The 22,391-nt window shown below is 40.6% G+C and overlaps 2 protein-coding genes across 2 annotated transcripts; one reads left to right on the forward strand and one right to left on the reverse strand.

Annotated features, from left to right (window-relative positions):
* Positions 1 to 1,218: 1,218 nt before the first annotated feature.
* On the reverse strand, positions 1,219 to 4,807 carry mrpl27 (mitochondrial ribosomal protein L27). The gene is made up of 4 exons (XM_061094945.1): positions 4,740 to 4,807; positions 3,535 to 3,663; positions 2,148 to 2,215; positions 1,219 to 1,600 (listed from the first exon to the last, which is right to left on the reverse strand). Exons 1-4 carry the CDS (start codon positions 4,777 to 4,779, stop codon positions 1,394 to 1,396), a joined length of 444 nt encoding a protein of 147 aa, XP_060950928.1. The 5' UTR covers positions 4,780 to 4,807; the 3' UTR covers positions 1,219 to 1,393.
* Positions 4,808 to 5,937: 1,130 nt separating this feature from the next.
* eme1 (essential meiotic structure-specific endonuclease 1) lies at positions 5,938 to 12,803 on the forward strand. The gene is made up of 8 exons (XM_061095589.1): positions 5,938 to 6,658; positions 6,866 to 6,993; positions 8,016 to 8,105; positions 9,010 to 9,131; positions 9,526 to 9,664; positions 10,808 to 10,923; positions 11,033 to 11,222; positions 12,627 to 12,803. Exons 1-8 carry the CDS (start codon positions 5,938 to 5,940, stop codon positions 12,801 to 12,803), a joined length of 1,683 nt encoding a protein of 560 aa, XP_060951572.1.
* The last annotated feature ends 9,588 nt before the right edge of the window (positions 12,804 to 22,391 follow it).

A 22,391-nucleotide genomic window follows, 5' to 3' on the forward strand; every position in this document is an offset into this window, starting at 1 on the left:
TCGTTAGATGAATGCTGTCGACATATCTGACTGATAAACTTTAACCACAACAAATTCCACAAGGGGATCAGACCACAGCCTGAGTCAGGAACACGGGTCGACATCAAAGTTTTACTTTCAACAGTCATAAACCTTAGGAGGTATTTTCTATTCTTGTAAAAACAGTTTATGAGGAAGTAAACCTGCATTTGAAAGTGTAATTTGGACACTCAAGCTGAGCACATTTGATGATTTGGTGACATCTTGTGGTCAGTTTGGTTATTATACCTTTTTAACAACATTAAAGAGTTATGTGCTGTTTTTGTCCTGAACGCTTCTTAAAACTTGGTTTCAAATATAAATTAAGTTCTAAATATGTGTGACTACATAAGCAACAAATGCATATAAATTATGATATAGTGAGACATTAAGAATAGTTTCAGTTGAATGAAGAAATGTATGTAAAAAGAATTGTGTTGAATGTGTCACTTCCAATGTCAGCATGAATACAATCAGCATCATCGATGACATTACTTGTGGGCAGGTCGTTTTCTGTCAAATTATTTTTGTAACTAATGGGAGTCTATAATTTGAAATTATGGGACTCATACAGTGCAATGAAATCTTGTGGTCAGTTTTTGGTACTGCACTACTACAAGTGGCATTAAAATATTAATGTTTGGGTTAATAACTTAATTTGAACATGAAAGCCTGTGTCTACATAATGAACTACTGAAGGTTATGTCAGTTAAAAGAACATTTTGGTTACAGACTTGCGGTAGTATAATTAATAATTCCATTGACAGTGGAAGGGTTCAGGGTTGAAGACACAAACCATAAACCACAATGTCTGGGTTTCAAATCTTCATTGGGACCTTTGTTGCATCTCCTTTCCCGAATTTCCTGTCATCTCTGTCGGCAGGATGAATTTTCTAAAAATAAATCTTGAACAAGTATAGTGCTAAAAAGTGCCTTAATCGGTCTTTTGATATGCAGACACCCATCACTATAGAGCAGTTGAAACTCAAAAGATATAAAGATTGAATAACTTCTCAGTTCTCAATTCTAATGTTTCAAAGATTCAACTTTGTTTTGAACTACACATTACTTTTAAAATAAAGTAAAATGAGTTGCATTATAATCAAACCACATAAACATTTTGCTGATAGTAAAGTCAGAGATTTTGTACATTGTTGTGTTATCTCTTCCACCACTAAGCAACAGAACACGCCATTACCCTTGACACATACATATAAAACTTTATTATCCAGTATAGTTACTCAATGTCTCTGCCTAAACGCACATGGGAGATCACAGACCGAAGCCCGAGCTGGCAGAGTTTTCCAGAGTGCACATGATCCTCTTTGACTGTCACAGGAACACACAAAAGGAAAGAATGGAACTCCAGTCAGTTTCAGACCAGGTCCACCAGCTTGAACTTGCCCTCCTGTTTGACAGGCAGGACGTTGATGAAAGTTTTGTAGAGCACAGCTCCCTGTGGCAGTTTGGTGATGACCCGTGTGGACAGCTGGCTGCGTGGTGCTGGGACGTAGACCTCCTTGGTGAACCTGACGTGGCCCTCCTCCAGGGCAAACAGGGTCTTGTTGCTGCCCATACCCACCTGCAGAACAGATGGTGAAAGTTCACATTTGACCCAGAAATGTCGTCAGGTTCAGAAAACAGAAAAAAAAAGGAAATGCACCACAGGGGCAAACCGTGACTCTTTGCAAACTGCTTTCTATTGTGTGTGTAATTTATGTTATGAAGATGAAGATTTCCTGCAGATCTTATAGATATCAAGTCAGTGTTCATTGCAGTGTTAAAGCTCAGAGGTGAGCTCTTAATCTTGAAACCAGTCACAGACTGGAAAGTGTGTTTGAGACAAGAGACAATTTACTTGCTGTATAATGTGACAATTCCAATATCCACAGATTTGCAATTTTATGAATTTGAAAAATCATGTTATTGTTATTTATTTATTTATTTTTCTTTTTTCTCAACCCATTAACTGTGATTATGCCTGCATTTGAATTGAAATGTGATTCATACTAAACCGCTCTTCTAATTGACTTTATCATGAAATGTATGTTCAGCAAAAAAAGAATAAAAAAAAGAAAAAAAGAAATGTCGTCAGGTTCAAACCTCTGCTACAGAATGCGTCTACTCACATGTGCTCCTGGGTGATACCTCATCACCCTCTGTGTTGCAAGGATGTTACCGGCGTGGACCAAGTTGCCTTGGAAAACGGATGGCAAGAGTCAAGGTCACCCACATTGTAACCAATGTAATTACACAGTAACAAGAGGAATATCACACATGACTCCCATCGCTTTCCCATAAAGGAACACTGTGGGGATTCTGTTTTAGGTTTAAAGATTGTTATAGTCAAAATTAATCACATTTTGAATGAACCCTGAGAATAGTTTGAAAATTGTATATAAAAATCACTGTGTTAGTCAATCATTGAGAATACTGACAGTGTTTAATTAACATTACACAGAGATGATGGAGGATGATCTGTAGAAATTATTAGAATGTATGAAATTGTTACCAAATCAGCTTCTGCAGTCCCCACCTGCATTTACTACAAACAGTTGAATCAATCTCCAATAACAATAGAGTCAAAGTTAAGTGAATGTGAACAAAACTATTTTGAACAAAGCTAAAATACACGGAAGGTTTTATTGATGAAAAACACAAATGTTTCAAGTGTGGAGCACAACTTTTATCGTATGTCGAGATGCGTCTTCTATGTCGTTACTAGGGATGGGGGGGGGGGATCGACTCAGTTACGAATCGCGATTCTTGTGAATGACAATTTTAAATCGCCAAGATGCCTCCCAAATCGATTAAAAAAAATAAATAATAATAATTTTTAAATTATTTTGTTTTTTAAACATTTATTTATTGGTTTTACACAGAGGGTATATATGGGGGGGAGGAGCAGCATCACCCCAGATCATGTGACTAGCTCTTGTTTTTGCACAAGAATCTAAACATACCCAAGCACTAGCTTTGCATAGCCTACATGCAAACAACAATAACGCATAGCCTACTTTTTGTTTATTTCAAAGTTTATATTTTAAGTAAACTTTCATTCATTCTATTTAATTTACCTTTTAGTTATTGTTTAAAAGTAGCCTAAGTGGCATACATTTCTTAATCTGTCAGTTTGTGTGCGGTAGACAGGGGCTGTACAATAATAGGGCACATAGTTATTTATTTTCTCTATTGGCTGCCCGGCAGTCATTAAGTTAATGTTAATATTTGAAATAAAAATGGTAAAGCTCTAAGTGAATTTGACTGTTTTGTATTTGATGGTATGATTCCGTATCGTATCGCCACCCAAGTATTGTGATAGTATCGTATCGGGAGGTCCCTGCCGATTCCCTTCCCTAGTCTTTACACTGTGGATCAGCTTTTAGAAATAATATAGTGACGGAATCCAGAACTGACCAAAAGGTGGAGATGTAGGGAACCTGATAGAGAGGTCCAACAGAAACTATCAATGAGTGGGCGAGTTGAGGCTTTCACTCAGAACAACAAAGGAATTACCATCCTGTTTCTTGAAGCCATATCTCCGCCCGGGGCTCTTTCCACCGACGTTCTTACAGCTCCCACCGGACTTCTTCGAGGCGAACCTCACGGGCTCCAGCAGAAGGGACGGACGAGACGCCAGCAAACCTGAAACAGAAACAACACATGACACACGGAGCTTCTCTTTCCAGCTTCTCCTTCCTCTTCTCCATCCCTATCCCCCTTCCCCGGAATCCCTTTGCTTTATCGCCCGCAGATCCAGGGCCTCTGTGGCCGTACCATGGATTGCGATTTGTGGATTGCGCAATGCTGGATCTAGTGGCCTCTGATCGGGATGGTGGATCATGACCTTGCTGGCTGCTGACCAGAGACTATGATTGCAGCAGGACTGCTTGACATACCGTATTGAAGTTATCCTTCAAAATGTTTACCCTATCAATGCTGCTAAAAAAACTTTAATTTGATGATGTTTTCCTATACTTGACATCTATTGCACTTCTGTTCGTCCTGGGAGAGGGATCCCTCACATGTGGATCTCTCTGAGGTTTCTACGTATTTTTACCCTGTTAACAGGTTTTTTTTGTAGTTTTTCCTTACTCTTGCTGAGGGTTAAGGACAGTGGATGTCACACCATGTTAAAGCCCTATGAGACGAATTGTGTTTTGTGAATATGGGCTATACAAATGTAATTTGATTGATTGATTGAAACATCCTGTCTGAGCCCTGACATCAAGACAAGCACACACCAGACTCCATTCAGAATACGACAGATTTAACAGTGTTCCTCATTCAATGCAAATTGTCAGTAAAGCAATCTGGAAGAAGGTTTTCAAACAACATACACACAGGAGTGGGACTTTCAATCACAAGAGGTTTGATCAAGAACATTCAAAGTAGGTGTGTCGCTTGTTATGAATACACAACAGGTAAACACACGTTTGTGACAGTTGGTTATCGATTAAAATCATGTTACATATATATTGGATGTTGATAACCTTTACCTACGCTGACAGTGGCATCACATGTCTGTGGTATTCAGTGCTACTTTACACATTGACAGCATGCAGAGCTAGCTAAGCTAAGTTAGCTCGTAGACATCAGGTCATTAAAACGCATGTGTCCAGGGGCTGCTGGGAATTCATAAACATACTTCTGTCGTTCTTGCGAGTATTTCAGTAACTGCAGTAAAAAACAGAAAGTATATAAACATAAATACTTCATACCTGCTCGAGACTTCAGCATCAAGGACGCCAGCGCCGCCATCTTGGATTACGTGACTTGCGTCGACGTAATTTCGTCACATCCAGTTACGCACGCTGCATTCAAAAGCCCCAAGAAAAATACGAAAACATGCATGTAAACCTAACATATATTTCATAATAGTTCCCGAATTGTAGCTTAATGACATAAGAGTTGGATTCAGCTTAATTTGAACATCAAAATAAAAAAAACCATGTGCAGTGTTTTAAACTACTTGAGATCTGATGGTGGTTCCGATTATTCATCCTCAAAAAAACCCATTTTGATTCGAAAAAATTACGAATTTTTGTCTTAATGCAACTTACATTTTCAGTAAACTAAACCGAATATGTCACTTTTATTAGGTGTCGTGTACGTGTTGGAATTCCCACTAACCCACCATGGACTTTTGAAAATTCCGTTCTTCCCATAAGCATGAACGCACCATAACTTTGCAACCCGGGGAAATCAAACGTGTCTCGCAACAAACTGTCCGTGGAAATACTTCCAATACTTCACAGTACTGTAACCGGACGCTACTGTGAGTAGCCGATACTCATTCTAAGTATCCTACATCTGAACTTTATGAAAGGTCGTGAGTGTGCGAAACGAAAGGCTTTCCTGTGTGTCTCCATTGTTAACGCTGAGCCAGACTCAGCTCAAAACTGTCATACACATATCCCCTGTTATTGTTCTAGGTTGGGATATCTATGTGATGTTGAATGAATCTAAGGGAATTACGCTTTAATACAGAAGTTAGAAATTAGAACAAGTTAACGTACAGTGTATAGTATGTCACAGATTTCACTGACTTCAAATCAGGCAGCAGCTCTTAGCGGACCTTTTATCAAGACAGGTGTGATACTAAACGACAGTTATTAAACACTAGGAAGGAAAAAGTTTATTATTAAATCATTTGTGTGAAGGCATAATCTGGCTCAAACTGCTTATATCTTTATTGTTAAGAGTACAGTCAGACACAGACTATAGTTAAAATATTAAAATCCTTACACAACTACACTTTTAAATCTTAAATTGTAAGAACTTTGGATGAAGCCTGGTGGTTTCTTTCCCCCAACCAGAAGCAAAGGCTATCTGGGGGCTTTCTAATGTGCGGCCCCCCCTCATAATTCTTCTCTGATATCTCCTTTTACAGTAGCTTGTTCTTGGACCTGAAAGAACATGTGCAGCCAGAGCGACTCCACCAGCGACCTGGACGAGGAGTTGCCTGTGTTTGACTTCCTCCAGCCTGGTCGACACAGACACAAACCAGACCTGGTGGATCTGGCTGATTCTGATGCAGAAAACGCATTGCGCCCCCCCCCAGTGAAGGATGCAGCAGGTGCACGCAGGGGGGTGGCTGATGTCATGATGATCAGCAGCGATTCTGATGAGGATGCACCTTATGTCCCTCTGGCACAGAGACTCAAACAGAGACAAGACAATGTGATCAGTGCCTCCTCCGCTGTCACTAATGGGAAAGATGCTGAGCTGAACTCCCCATCCAATCTGCCTAGTTTACAGCTCTCCTGCCAGAATAGGTTTCCAAAGCCACAGCCCCTAGTCAGCTACCGTCAGGTGAGCCACAGTGCCTCGGATGGTCCAGAGGAGGCGGCAGCTCTCCCTCAGCGATGGCCGGGTACGAAGCCCGTCTCCAGTGCAGGGAGCGTCGACACCTCCCCTGCCAGGAGGAATCCTGCCAAGCGGAAGGCAGAGGAGATCCAGGCCTCCAGGGAGGAGGCTCTGAAGAGGAGGCAAGCCAGGGAGAGACAGCAGAGGGACAAGGAGGGGCTCCGGCTGGAACAGGAGAGGCAGAAAGCAGAGAGAAAAGCTCTGGCAGAGGCTGCCAAGGCCCTGAAGCCAGAGGAGTGTATCAAGCACATGGTGGTGGCTGTGGACCCAGGTAAATAGAAAACATTACCTGGCACTGAAAGCAAATCCCCTCAGAGTGGGCAGCGTCTTAGGTTCTCTGCATATATGTCCAAGACAATTTCCGACTGCAAATTAAGCCAAGTGTGTGCATGGCGTCGGGATCGTTTGAATGCATTATTTAAGCAGTTAAATGGATATATTGTGCACATTATCTCGGTGTGTGTGTTTGTGTTCGCAGCTCTCTTACAGCTGGAGGGAGGCGGGACTCTGCTGGCGTCTGTGCAGGCTCTGGGCTGCAGTTGTGCCATAGAGAAGCAACCCCTCCCACGCAGTGTCAGCTGGAGGAGGAGGACTCCCTGTGCTCAGGTATTAACACACACACAAACAAACACACACACACACACACACACACACACCAGTGCTTCCCCAAGGATTTCTTCCAGCAGCAGTGCTGTTGTGTGTGTCTCCATGAGTAGAAGATGCCGGACACACATTTATACATGCTGGTGGAGAAGGCTTTTGGCAAGTGAAAGGTTACAGTGGCTCAGATAGCAGCAGAAATAAACATCCTTAAATTCAATCTAGCTGCAACAACGCATAGATTTCTGTTCCCTAAATATGCCTGATATTTTTCATCAAGATCCATAAATTATAGAGTTAAGAAACTCCTGGATCCATCCTCTGATCTGGATCTACACCTATATGTATTTGGTTCTTCCCTGACCCATAACCTGCATTAGCAGAGGTAATAATGACATTTGTTCTCAAACTTGAATACGGATTAATAATCTAAATTTAAAGCCTCATCTCCAGACACAATTCGACTGACAAGATAAGTCGCACGAGTTCCGTCTCTGTGAAGTTGGATCCAGAAACGATCAGATTATTGATAAAACCACTGTTGTTTTATTTGTACTCGCACTGTTTTTGATGATATAAACCTGATGTATTTGAGCATAGGCCTCTGCACCACATCTTTATTCAATACTGTTAAATTAGCAACTGACTCGTAGGCACATAATTTGTGCATGATTGTGTTGGCAAAACAAATATGTTTCCTTCATTAATTCTGGAGTTATGAGTACTACAGTCAGTTAAACACATTTACGTGACAAAAAAAAAAAAGTTTACAATATTAATAAAGAATGTGTGTTTTTCAACAGTGGTTATGATGGATATCAGGAAAACACTGCACACACAATGTCTTATACCGTACATTGAGGTGAAGCATGAATATCAAGGGGTTACTGTGAGACTTTTCTGTAATTGACTCGCAGGTTGAGAACAAGAAGCAGGTTTATATGTGTGTAACATCACAACATAATCATACAATTTTTCTAAATAACTATAAATGACAATCTCCCGTGTGTTCTGCGTGTGTATCTCAGCCAGGTGACGGAGTGTGTGTACCAGAGGCTCATGTAGTGATGCAGATGACCGTGGACGACTTCACTTCTCTGATCCACAGCTACGTTCAGGTTGGTACGCTGCAGCTGCTCCTGGTCACACTGACTCCATTTACACCTGCTTTCACATGTGTTTCATATTCAGATCGTATCTTGATATGATTTTGATCTGATCATATTTACACCTGGTACTAATGTGTCTCCGCTGTCCACATAGATGTGACTGAGATCTGATCCCTTCTGTCTCTCCCTAACTTTCTCCTAATCCCCATATGCTTTTGTATATTATGAAGATGTCTCCCTGTGTCATTGATGTCCCAGTACTCCTGCAATGCTTAATGCACATGAATATATGTGTATAATAATGGAGGGTGGCTGTGGTTCAGGGGGGTAGAGCGGGTTGTCCTCTAACCACAGGGTCAGTGGTTCAATCACAGTCTTCCCCATTCTGCCTTTGGACAGACACTGAACCCCAAACTGCCCCAGATGCCTGTGCTGTTCTCATGATAAAAGTGGCAAAAAACTGTACTGTAAAGTGCTTTATAGTGGTGATCAAGTCTAGAAAAGCTCTATATTAATACAGACCATTTACCACTCAGAACATTTAATCTAAAATAGAGCGATTTTGTTGCACAATCTGGGTCCTCAGCTCAGCTGGCCTACATTAAAGCCACCAGCAGAAACGAGCAGGTTTCAGGGTTGACAAAGCCAAGGAAAATCCCTTCAGCGGGTTTAGTTCAGTTTTTTAAAGAAGGAGTGAGACCTCTATCACACTTTTTTCATCATCACCAAGCCTTCAACACTTTTGTTGACCCAACTTTCAGCCATTTTACCCCCCCCCTGTCCTTGATTGGATTTAGATACATATTTTTGTTCATGTTCAGGAGTGCAGGATTTGTGTTTCACCACCCAGTTGTGGGTAAAGTTAATTGTATTAATACCTGTTGTTGCTCTCCATTCACTCTATTGGACACAGGAAGAGAGACACGGCAGGTCAGACGCTAATCCCACTCTTACGTCGTGGGTGCAGGAGCAGCAGAGACGTAACCCTGGAAAGCTCCTCAGCCTGGTGGTCATCGACATGGAGAAATACTTCAGGTGGGGACGGACGGCATCTGCTTCTTTTCATTTGGGAGGGGCTTCATTTAGTGATGTTTTGATAACCCAGAGGCAGCGGGTTCGAATTCCTGTACCAGCTTGGTCAGGGAAGAAGGTTAAACGGCAACAAGACGGTTGGTTGATTGCGTGGTACCAGGAAGGAATAGCACTCAGATACCTTGTAAACTAACCTCAATATATCCTTTCTGCTGCCCCAGTGTCTGGAAACATGTCACATATTACTGTCAGCTAGCGGAACTCAGCTGGAAACTGTTTGAAGAAGGGAAATGAAGCAAAATGAGTGCCGCTGCCCACATGTTGAGACCATGGCAGACTACACGCTGAGAGTTAATACCAAAAAGAATAAACCAACCATTTTTTTTATTGCCCTCAGATCCCAGAAGTCGCAAAGCCAGAAGAGGTTTCGAGAGGCGGTCACAAATGAGGAGCGAGGCGGAGGAAAAGTGAGGAAGACGAAGAAGAAGGCTGGAGCTGAGGCGCTTCCTGAGGTGTCACGGGTTGAAGTAGAAGAGGTGGGTTCGCTGGTGGAGGACGAACACCAGTGTTTGTTTAATTATTCATTGTGGTACCGAATCCCGTCATCTTTCTATTATGATGATGATGGCAACATTTGTTATCCAGACTCATGGTCCAGACACAACACAACATAGAATCAAGTACATACAATACAAAAGCACCAAAGAAAAAACAAACATATAAATACTGAATCTACGTCTCACATAGAGATCTAAATTTAAGTCCCAGTATATTCCCCATTACTAACGATGTAATTATTTTACTTTGGATTTAATGACATTAAATATAAAATCTGTGGATTTTTATCTAGTTATGTATTTCAAATTGATTATCTGCATCGGCTCTTTGAAAAGTAACCTTCCCATGAAATTCATTATTTTTTTAGGTTAAAATTCAAGGATGGTTTCCACATAAAAAGCCCTCAAACCATGCATGTAATTCATTTTAACTCCGTAACACATTATAATCCATTCATTTCTATATTATTCAACCCCAGAATTTATTTGAACCTCTTAATTTGGAAATTATCCTCTCAAGGAAGAAATATTGTAAAATCCAGAATATATTTTAAAGTTGTATAAACCCATTCAAATTGTCCAAAGGCAATAAAACCATCTTTTTACATCTTTAACATTTATAGCTTGAAAGGGCCTTACTTTATAAAAAGTGAAAACAGATGCATGATTTTAGCTGTTTTACCCTTAAACACTGCAAATATTTAATTGAAAAAACGTATGTGTTAATATATTTCATTTTTAAGTTAATATAATAAGTTTTATTCAGCCCCAGATTTGAGTTGAATCCCTGAATTTGTAACTTAATTGAAGTTTGTGCAAATAAGGACCTCTATAATATATTTGTAAGAATTTCATGACCACTAAAGAATATCATTTGCACCTGAAAACATTTTAAACCTCCAATAAAAAACACCCAAATGCCTTCAAATGATTTGTCCAATATTTCATATTGAGGGAAAAGTCAACTCCATAATTTGATAATCAGATGTAATGCTGTCTGGCTGCAATCCCACACATTAAGATGTAAACTAAGGTGTCTGGCGCGTATCTTAAATAGATAAATGAACAGTCTTTTATTTTTAATAGTGATCCACATCTTTCTGTCGTCCAATATCCCATCAGGCAGTGGCACATCTCCAGCTCCACACTGGCGTCTCAGTCCGCTACTTGTCAACCTGGAAAGACTTCTCCGATCACATCACCATGACAACCAAAGCAGTTGCAGAGGCCCCATTCAAGTGAGCGAAAGTAGTTCTTCCTCTTAACAACTGTGTCAAATGCTTTCTTGCAGATCAAACAATAACGTCTCTTGCTTGTGTGTGTGTGTGTGTGTGTGTGTGTTGTCAGGCGAGAGAGGGAGCAGACGGGCTTCTCTTTCTACCTGGAGAGCGAGTGGGCGGGCGGTCAGCGGGTGGATAAAGCTGGTAAGGGCCTTCTGCAGGTGTGGAAGAGACAGATCCAGCAGTTCAACAGAGTCAGCCCAGACATGGCCGCAGCAATCCTGGCAGCTTACCCATCCCCACAGCTGCTCAAAAAGGTACTGCAACTGCTCATTCGTTCAGGATACCCCATGTATATATTTATACTAGTCCTTTCTCTGTCCCACTATTAGTTCTGTTTCACCCAAATCAGCAGATATACGCAGGTTTTCCTTTCCCATTGCCAGTAGAGGAGTCGCCTCACCGTTATTTTCCGCAGTGTGTCATGTTCAGCATACTGAGGCGCCCTCTCACCTCACTGCTGTCAAATTAACACAATCACATGGGCGTCACCTTTCCATCCCCGGTGTCTACTGCGGTGTCATTTCACCTGGAATTGAACGCCGAGTGTGTCCATTCGCATTGCAGACAAAAGCCAGATGTTAGTGGGTGTTAGTGGTTTTTTTGACCGATAGAAAAAAGGGCTTGTGACAAAAAATATTTATCTATCTACTGAAACAATCTCTCCGAATGTGGAGCGCCATCTCAAGAACCATTCATCTTATTCGAGCCACACGTCCTATGTGTATGGATCCGGGCCTAAAGAAGTGCAGTGTCAAATTTGGTGGGATTAAGATACATAAAACAGTAAAACAATTAGATTAAATAGCTGACCAGCGCCCGGCAGCAGCTGTGGCTAGGACTCACAACGTTCATTTCATCAGCATCATCTGGACAACGGGAGCGTTGACAACAACTGATCTCCTGGTCAAGGTTCTGCGTTCTGAGTGGAGCTTCAATACATTCTGAATGAACAGGTGAACAGCTCTTGGTGCAGTAGCGGTGGTGCAACTTCAGGGTTCTGCAGACTGAGTCCAGCAGCCTGTCTTCACTTGTCTTTCAACTCAATCACTGCAGGTCACTCTTACAGTTTCACAACAGGCCAGGCTAACAACCCATTCCTCACAGGCAGGTTTAGAACTGGCACTTATAATGATTTGACACGATAACAACCTTACATCAGGCATAGTACAGGATACACCTCTGACGAGCACCCAGTATATCACAGGGTGACACATACAGTAACTACTTAAATAAACCCAAAACAGCTCAACATTAAAAAAGAGACAGTGTGTTTAGCTCTATGACATCATGCTTATCTTCTTAAGAAAGGCCTCGACATAAAATGCTTAAATGTTTGTCTTTTCTTCCCTTGTGCTAACATATTTATGCTCTTTCTGTTGATTATAGCGTTTTAATTTATTAATTATAACAGCCTTAGAAAAGCAGCGGCGGTGCGACTGCAGACTTCTAAATGTTTTTTTTACAGTTATCATATATTTATTTCCTGGTACCCTTTTAAATTAGCGTGTCAAGTTAACTGCAGCCTACGTGAGAAATTATAAATTTATGGAGATTTAAAGATCGAGGCAAGATATCGAGATCCAAATGTTTTCAAGTCATATTCAGCATATATATCCCCCCCCCCCCCCAATACTAAATATGGCCCTGTCTCTCTGCAGGCTTACAGTCTGTGCAAGACCGACAGCGAGAGGATCTCCCTGCTGTCGGACCTTATGATCCGAAGAGGCGAAGGTGTGACCTCCACGACTCGGAGGGTCGGCCCAGAGCTTTCCAAACGCCTCTTCCTCTTGATGAGCTCCCGCGATCCTGAGCAGACACTGGACGCCACTGTCTGACCCATGAGATGTTCCCACCTATTGATTGTTTCTAATCTTGTTTCCAACTGCTTCCGACTGCTTGAGCACCAGAGTGTCGAGTAGTATCAATAATTTAATTCAATGTCAGTTTTTTGAATGTTTTGTAAATATTATAGTTTCATGAAAAGCTTATTTTAAAAGGTTTTCATAAGATAATTATTCCCAAGAAAAATGGTATTGAATATTTTACAACCAGTTTTATTCTCATAAATTAGCACGAATAGCATAGTGTTATGAGAATGGGACCTGTGTTGAAAAGTGCACTCTCCCTTATTTTCCATTTTTCAATCCTTTTTTATACGTTATATCATGACCACACCAGTGTCACCGTTAAGATGCTTAACTCCGTGTGGAACAGCACCTCTGTGGCTCACCTCTAATCTGGTTTCATCAAGCGTTATATGTGCAGTGTAACAGCTCAGCCCCCCGTGTTTTAACTGCTGTCCAACTGAATTAAATGTGGCCAAACCATTAGCTTTCTGTGTCATTGGGCTCGCCCATGTCTTCATTGCCCCTGTTTGTGTCGAGCCTTGTTACACCTGGCCCTGTTTGTGTTTTCATGGAGTGCAGTGTAGTAAAATGCCACGACAAATCTGCTCCACTTCACTTTGCAATGCCCACGGCTCATTTCCGCCGCATTAGCAAAAATGGAGCCTGACCAAGAAATGATGAGTGCCTGGAACGGAGGAAAAGAGGGAGAAAGAGACGAATGGGTAACGAGCTGTTAAATGGGCTTAAGAGATGAGCAGCATGCCTCACTCCTGGTCCTGCATGCAGACAGGCCCAGAGAGGTGCACTGCCAGTAAAGCATGGGGAGAAAATGAGTAAACTGATCAGGAGATATTGTTAATGAAAAATAAAGCGAAGAATGTTCAATGCAGTTTCTTCACATCACTCATAGCAAAGGTATTGAAGACTAAAAGCTGAGATCCAGAATAATGACGACACCAGTCACAACTCCAGTGGCTATCACAGTGAAGGACAACATGTCAATCGTGACTTTATAGCATCAAATAACTAATCAAAACCATATATCTGTCATATATTAATGTGATACTACTTTTCCCTCAAATGACAGAAACCATCTTTGAGAAAATATTTCTTTAACTTTTGCCTACTTTTAGCTTGATCTGTGTCCCTTACACTTACATGGAGGAGGCAGGGTTTATGACCTATACTGCAGCTAGCCACCACTTTTTGGGAGCTAGCTGTCATTTTGTCCATATTTATAGTCTATAACCTGTGCTTCCCACTAAACATGGAGGTGAGTGTGTTAATGTGGGCCTGCATGAGTGCACACCACCAAAGATTACGTTTAAAGTTGGCAGCATGAATGCGAGTAAAAAAGTTTGTAAAACTAAATAGTGAATGTATAGATGACTCCTAGTCTCCAGAAGCCTGGCAGGTGAGTCATTGACAAAGAGAAAAATTATCTTATATGTATTATATATTTTTTATTAAGTGGAAACAAGTCAAACTCTGACCTGGCCCAGTTATGTCCTCTGACTTTAATCCAACAGAGCACACTCAGGAACATTTTAAAGTGGAAGGTAGAACAACAAAACCCTCCAGCAAAGAGCAATTGGATAACAATGATGTGGGAAGAATGGCAGAACCCTTCTCCATAGATGGGTAAAGATTGAAGACTGGTATTGTCCATAGCCGTGGGATTTGCTCCGTCATAAGAAATAAAGGCGGACATACAAAAGATTTACAAATTACAAATGGAATCTTAAAGTTTGTCCTGACTTTTGTTGCAGTTGGTTCATAAATATGGACGTTTCTCTTTCTCAAATAAATTTGCTTCATTCTTCTTGGGCTTCAGTTGACATTGTTTTGAATGGATTGAACTGACTCTTTGAGGATCCCTCACAGTCTCCACGCTTGACTTTAAGACTCACTGCCATAGAGGATTATGCACTTTTATGCCGGCTCTAGATAGCTGTTGTTAAAGTACATGATTCAGTAGCTTTTAGTCCATGTAGTCATGCAAGCGAAGCTGCATTCTTTCAGCAGATCACCCTAAGTTCAGGTCACAGAACTTGGCAATACCGCGAAAGATACACAGCTTCTCTCAACCTCGGGACAGGCCTCTGCTTCCCTTCATGTCTTGTTAGCTTTGAGGTGTGGGAGACTTCAAGGATGCTGGGAGCAAACAACAGAAAAGGGTTTTTGCAGGGTGAAAGTAAGAGATGTGTGTAATTGTCTCATTCATGAGAATGTGATTTCACCGTGGCACCTCCCTCTGTTTGACCTCAACTCAAAAGGAAAGAGGGTTATATCTTTGGAATGGAGAAACGTGAAGAGCAGTGCTTCAGAGCCTTCTGCCACTCTCCCCTTTTCATCAGACAGGCAGATATCCACTTGAGGAATCTGTTTGATGCACACATTATGTGTTAATGTGGCATTTATGTGTAGCAGCCCCACGCTCAGTGATAACTCGGCACTTAGAGGATTTTAAAAGGGGCCATTTTGAACCTTACACAGGGTGAAAGTGCTGTGCTGTCGTGCGCCATCAAAGCTATTTCTGTAAAGCAACCCATAAAAATAATATTTTCATAAAATTTCAACTAAAGTGCATTTGCAGAATGATGGTTATAGATGTTTACATTTACCCAAACCCAGGGTGTGCATAGTTTCAGAACATGTGTCGGGGCACAGTGAACCAATGGCTCGGAACCCAAGCTTGTTCTGACAGAAGGAAGATATTTTTCAAAAAACCTCCTGTTTTATGCAGTGAGATTCTCGTGATTAAGTTTTAACAGAATGGTTATTTTTAATGGTTTATCATTACATTGAGAATCACAACGTGTATTCAATGGTTTTAACCTTAATTGCTAAAGTAGGACCTGTTCACGGAATGTTAAATACAGGTTTTTCTTTCTATGGTTATCTCCTGCATCCACCTGTAGTACTTCCTGTTTCCATTATTTCCCGACCTTGTTACATGGTTAAAGTCTGTATTTAAGTAGCACTTTTCTAGTCTCGACGACCACTCAAAGTGCATTACAGTACTCTACATTCACCCATTCACACACTTTCATACAGTTTTTTCTTTGAGAACAGCACGGTTACATGTTTTTCTTTTTTTAAGAAAAAGGCCTCAGCAGAGTACACTTGTTTCGGTGTGTGTTGGTTATCAGGCTTTTAGCACACAGAGTGAATAATAAAGTAAACAAGTAAATAATGGGGTAAATAATTAAGTAGATCATAAAAAAAATTATGATATAAAATGATCACAATACAGGGCTGGACAAAATCATTAGGGAGCCACGGGCAAAAATGTATTCTTGTGCACTATATGTCTTTCATTTAAGCTGTGTGTTCATTATGAACTGTTGAGTAAAACAAAAAGAATGTCCCAAGTTTTGTCATTGTGTGCATCTGGACATTGTAAAGCATTAAATGTGCAGAATTCACTCTCAGATAACATGAAATAATTCAATGGATTTATTAGAGAGGAAAAAAGGGCTCTCTGATCCATTCCTCAGGTCGCTCTCACACACGTAACATTTCTTCCAACATTTTACCGTCTCATCATTGGACATGAAACTCAGAGACATCTGCTCTGTGAATCCTTACTGTGCTCTAATTGGGCAATTAAAATACCAAAGAAGGAGTGGGACAAGCTTCTCAAGTCGGAACATTCTCCAGTTTACAATAGATTCAATATCTTCAGATTTTCACAGTTAGCCACAAAAAAAGAAATATGAATATGTTAGCTCAGGGTTGAGGAAATAATAATGGCATTCACACTTTTTTTTCGCATTTCATACACTGAGCATGAGAACAATATTGGACCTTATGATTAACGTATTGTTGGGTTTGGCCTTTTTACAGTGAGAAATAATTTTACCTTGCTCCAGGTTTTCTGTCTGTTAATTGCTGGACATGGAAAGAAACCCCTAAAGCGTTTAGACAAAACACAACTTTACAACAAATAGGAAATTAATTTAAACTAAAACAACCATATTTATTATTTATTTTTGTTAAGGCTTGTCGATCAGTTAGAGCTCTTTTTTTTTTTTTTACTTCAGTGGAGCGATGTTCCAACAAATGGCTGATTTGTTGGAACAATGGGCGGCTGTGGCTGAGGGGTAGAGTGGTCGTCCTCCAACCTGAAGGTCGGCAGTTCGATCCCCAAAAGCGCTATATAAATACAAAACCATTAACCATTTACCATGATTAATAAAATTGACAGAGAGATATTGGGTAAATCCTGGGCTTTTGGGGAGAGTTGCCCTGTTGGTGATCCATCCTTACCCCCAGGCCATAGCGTACAATGAGGTGCTTAAGAAGAGAAGAAAGCTGGATATGGTTTATGCATGATGCACTTTGTAAATACATTCATTTTACTGAACCCCTAAGCCAGACAGGCTGCCTCCTACATGCTAATTATATAGCGCTTAGACGCACTACAATAATGTGTGTGTGAGTGGGTGAATGGCAAAACTGTACTGTGAAGCGTTTTGTGTGGTCATCAACACTTGGTAAGTGTATTCTTAGTGGTCCAGGGAAGTGCAGTGTAAGTAAATCCATCAAACCTACAAATAAACCACATGAACAGAAATAAAGCAAATTCAGACAAACCAGGTAGGATGAACACAAAGGTTTCTAACTTCACTCTACACCATAGACAGTCAACTATGCAAACAATAAAAGGTGACAGTATATTGTAGATCTGATTAAGGAGGACTCACTAACAGCCCATTGCAAACAGGCAGGTTTAGAATGGGCACGACTCTAGTAATACTAATTTCAAGGATGTGCACTTTTTAATCACTGTATAAACTAAACTAATAAATAGCTCCTCTAAGCTCAGTTTTAACTCTTCAAACTTATCAACAAAGCAGATGTTACAACTAGACCCCTATCATTTTGTCCTTTAGTGTTGTATGGACTATCAATAAACACATTTTCTACTCATAAAATCTCTACAAACTCATTTCCACATGGTGGTTACTCATGGATACTCAAGATGTTTAATCAGCAGAATATAAAATGTGTAAAAGAGTTTCAAATTTTAATACGACAATCATTCACCCTCCTGTCCTGTATTCTAAAATGGGGCTAATTGTGTTATTGTGCTCTGTCTGAATGATGCCCTATATACAGTATGTTATGTCCTCAATTCTCTCGACAGACTTCCAATCTAAAGCACTGTGTGTGAATTAATGTTCCACAGCATATTAACATACTCAGTAATGAGATGAAGGTGTGAAATGAATCTGCTCGTACTCAATTTAAGACAATATGGAAAATGTGTACCGTGTGAGTGATTGTTGTGGGGGATCGTGTTCCGTCACCAGGGGGCAGACGTGCACCACATTCCACCTCCATTGTTTTTCGAAAGGGGGAGAAAATCATCTGCATGTGTCAAGATTTTGAAGGTTGGATGAATTATCAGGCAGAGCACAAAATGTATCCTGTAAACTAAAGGACAGGGAAAGATAAATATGCCCGTAAAAAAACTGCTGAAGACTTTGATCAACGGGCCGGATCAGATTTCCTGTACAGTTGTGTTTTATTTTTATGTAGCATGTTTAATATCTTCAGGCTTGCCTCGGTCTTAGCTGTGTAAGGGGCTCGAGGAGAAGCCCATTCATGTTGAGAAGCTCCAGTGTGAAATAAGGATGAAGAATCAGCATTGAACAGGGAGATTCTTCAACTCTGCTGTCTGTTTCCATTAGAAACGTACGGTCATGAAGAGGGATGTGATGTCACACTGTCAAGGGTGCATTTGCGAGGCTGCTGTGAATCTGCAAATGCACGACAGACAAACCTGAACAAGGACATCTGTAAAAAGTCATTATTTAACTGATTCCCTAACACCGGCCATGCTATAAAGTAATGTCACAAGAGATGTTTTGCCGTGTGGAAAGATGTGCAGCATGCTTGATATTTCCCAACACAGTCTCTTTAACGTCCCAGTCTTTCCTCTATGTGTAGATTCACTATTTAATGCAAATCTCCTAGCCCATTTCAGCCAGTGGTCAGAAGTAAAAAAAAGTACATTTACTCCTTAAATGTATTTAAGTAGCTTTGTAAACTGTACTTTACTTAACTAGTTTTTTTTGTGGTACTTTCCACACTTTTTACAAAGCATTGTGTCACATGTTCAACTAGTTTTTTATATATTTGTAAAAAATAGTCAATGATGAAAGGGTGAATTGATCCATTGATCCAATCAGAGCGAGCAGGTGACTTTAGAAACCCGCCTCCTCATGCAGCAGCATCACTGGTGAAGAAGAAACATCTGAAATAGATTTGGGCGAAGCCGTTGCAGACACTCAGCCATTAATTTATATGACAAAGTGTTTTCAGTAGAATCATCTGAAGCTTCCTTTATTAATATGACAGAGTCTGTGCTTTTCTTGTATTAAACGGAATATACAATAGACACAGTTAATAGTGTAACTGACCATTGCATTTAGGGAATAAGACATTTTACTTTTACTTGCTTTTCATAACCTTATTATATTTTAAAGTAACAAGTTACTTACTTTTATTTAAGTAGAAGGTTTATCTGGTACTTATAGTGCTTGTGAACTTAATTTTACTCAAGTAAAATGTTTGAGTACTTCCTCCACCACTGAATTCAACCTGCCACATGGTAACTTTGCACGTGTTGCCTCCATTGCAGAGATATCCGTAAACAAAAGCTTGTGAAACAACTTGCTTTATACAGGGATATTCATTAGGAAATATATTGGAATTTTCCTTTAACCATGCCCTTTATCCAGCATACATAGTGTGTATATGTTACATTTAACAGGGGTGGCAAGTGGTATAAGGATTATAATGATCCCTTTTTATGTATCTATCTGAATGGAAGTACACCCTAGTAAACTGCAGGATTTTACTCTTCTGAGCCTCTGGTATGAGTCATAATCAATCGATGATGACCAGAAGTTAAGTGATGTTCTGTTATCAAGCTAACGTTCACTATTTCTTCTACTTCTGAAAGGTTCACTATTTGTAACCCTATAACCTGTAACAAAAAGGCCCCCATATAGAAAGATCAAACTGAAGCATCATGTTCAAAACCATGGACAGTAAAGTGTCTTCTCAAAAGTCTACACCCCTCTGGTTGGAGATACTTCACCAAATGCAGGGATTTGTTCCGATTCAGCCACAAGATCATAACACTGCTGAAAAACAAAACAAAAGTCCTGGAAACATATCGTCCTTATGAAGGTAAATCATTTTAAATCTTTACAGAGTAGCAAATATTTGTTCCTGATGCTGTATGAGCTTACTTCATCTCCATACAGAGTGTAGACTGTATATAAAGATGGACGATGTGATCCCACTTCCTCCCGTTGTTTAAAAATTAAGGGAGAATAACCCAGATACCGTTGCCGCCATCTTGAGCTTTTGACGTCTGTCTTGCACGGTACTGATCATTGAATGAAGCCTAGGTACAGAGGTTCAAGATTCAAGATTCAAGATTCAAGATTTTTATTGTCAAATGCACAGAGATAACATGAAGCAGTCGGCTGGCAATTAAATACTTGAGTCACAGGCTCTCTTTAAGCAATGCTCAAGTAATTACAATCAAAAAAATAAAATAAAAATAGAAATAGTATAAAATAGAATATCAAAAATTTAAAATAGAAAAACAAATATATATATATCTAAATATATATCTTTACAGATGAAGAGAAAAATAAAACAACAATATTGCAATTTGTGCAGTATTGCAAATATTCAATATCGTATGTTCTATCGATACCAGTGCTCAACCAATCACAATCTGTCTCAGCTACATGAACTGCAAACTAATTAAAACCAAACTTGTCTGAAAAATGAGCACATGAACAAATATTAGTGTGATATCAACTACACAAAATGAAAGAAATCTTATTTAACAATTTTTACGTTGTAAAGCAATGATCTTTATTCACATTGGACATTTTTACAGTGTTTCAGTATCCCTCTTTCTTTTCTCCGCCATTACCATGAGTGCAAACAGCCACACCATTAGCCTTTAAGACAATGTGACCAGGACTTGAGGAACAGGCGCAGTGGAAGATACCCTGAGGCCCTTATCAGACATCAGCTTATACTCTTTAAATCGTAGTCTTAACAGCACCAGGGGGCATCTTAAATCTGCCCTTGGAACAGAAGATCTCCTAACAACTGTGCATTCCTTCCTCAGGGGCTGGGAGCTACAAACTACACCCATCAAATTCTCATTGATCTCCCATCTTGCAAAATCAGAGTGGTCTTCTCTCCATTGTTCATCAGCATGCTGTCAGGTACTCACGCCCCCTGTTTTTATCACATAGCAAAATCCCAAAGCAAAATCACAGATCTTTTTTGTTCATCTAAAATACACAGTGAGAAGCTCTCAGGGTTTTTTATTCATATCCCTGAAGAGCATAGTCAAATCAAACTGGACGCACAACCCCACCGCAACCACCCCTCCATTACTGTCTGCAGCCTCAGCACAAACACTCTATATTCACTCCACACTGGTAACGGCAGCAGCGAGGGCGCCCCCGCAGGGCGCTCTTTTTCTTATTTTTTATTAACATTCCATTCTGCTGCCGTCCCAGTTGCTTGATCCACAGAAACAAATTGGGAATAGCCTTTGATAGAGGAGCTGAAAACACTCCCAGGGAGTTCACAGGCGCACAAAACGCACAGTTGCCTAATCGCACAACAGGCAGGCGCAGACACATAAACGGAAAGAGGTTCAACGATGTATGCATTTTACGTGCACATAACCAGCTGGGGAGAGGGTTACTTTCCCATCATATTACAGATGTCATACTGCTTCTTGTATTCCAGCCTCTGGGATGCCTTCAGCAGATGCCATTTGGGGAGCTCCATTTAAGTCAGCCACCCAAACTCCTTGGGCATGGAGTGGCCTGCTCCCTTTAGTTCTTGAGATGCACGACAGAGAGTGACAAGTCCTCTAAGAGATGTGTAGAGGCCCTCTTTGTATCTGACTGCTAACAGCATCGTGTCTGGCTGTACCGCCGCTGGACGGTGTCGGGTCTTTATGCAGCTGCACAGCGACATCCACTGCACATGACAAGAAGAAGACAGGTTTCTTTTACCTCACAGCAGAGAGGAGAGACAGGTAGACCCCCGTCGACAGTGAGAGGGAAAAGGAGAGAAAGATGGGGGGGTTGGCGGACGAACGAGAGAGAGAGAGAGAGTGTTTGTGTGTTGTGTCATTCGTCATTGCCTCTTTTCTAGTCTGCCTCCTTCCCCCCAGTGAGCCTTTGCAAACTGTTTGTTGCACCCATGGGGGTTAAGAAATATACAGAGGGACAAAGACAGGATGGCGCAAACCCATGGTGGGTTAAGGGAAGTGTTGTTGTGATTGATGCCCTGTGGCAGAGCAGGATGCGCAGTTGGAAGTACCTGTTACAAATATGTAAAAATAAGCATTTTCTCATTTAATTTAAGTGCCATATGTCTCTGAATTGTGTAACATCAGACTGTGCCTTTAAGGCTGAATTAATTAATCTTTCTAGGTCTACATGGAGGCAGCAGTGCTCCACAACAAGCTGGAAAAAAAACAGCATCTGACATGATCTTATAAATGTATTT

Source organism: Limanda limanda, chromosome 21 (genome assembly GCF_963576545.1).
Source record: "Limanda limanda chromosome 21, fLimLim1.1, whole genome shotgun sequence".
NCBI classification, from domain to species: Eukaryota; Metazoa; Chordata; class Actinopteri; order Pleuronectiformes; family Pleuronectidae; genus Limanda; species Limanda limanda.

Excerpts from the sequence above, each read along its gene's own strand:
- mrpl27 (XM_061094945.1), bottom strand. The coding sequence starts at position 4,779 with ATGGCGGCGCTGGCGTCCTTGATGCTGAAGTCTCGAGCAG. Across the intron at positions 2,216-3,534 it reads TGGCTTCAAGAAACAGGATG|GCAACTTGGTCCACGCCGGT; the intron begins GTAATTCCTTTG and ends CCGTTTTCCAAG. Across the intron at positions 1,601-2,147 it reads GGTATCACCCAGGAGCACAT|GTGGGTATGGGCAGCAACAA; the intron begins GTGAGTAGACGC and ends TCTGTTCTGCAG.
- eme1 (XM_061095589.1), top strand. The coding sequence starts at position 5,938 with ATGTGCAGCCAGAGCGACTCCACCAGCGACCTGGACGAGGAGTTGCCT. Across the intron at positions 8,106-9,009 it reads TGATCCACAGCTACGTTCAG|GAAGAGAGACACGGCAGGTC; the intron begins GTTGGTACGCTG and ends TATTGGACACAG. Across the intron at positions 9,132-9,525 it reads GACATGGAGAAATACTTCAG|ATCCCAGAAGTCGCAAAGCC; the intron begins GTGGGGACGGAC and ends TATTGCCCTCAG.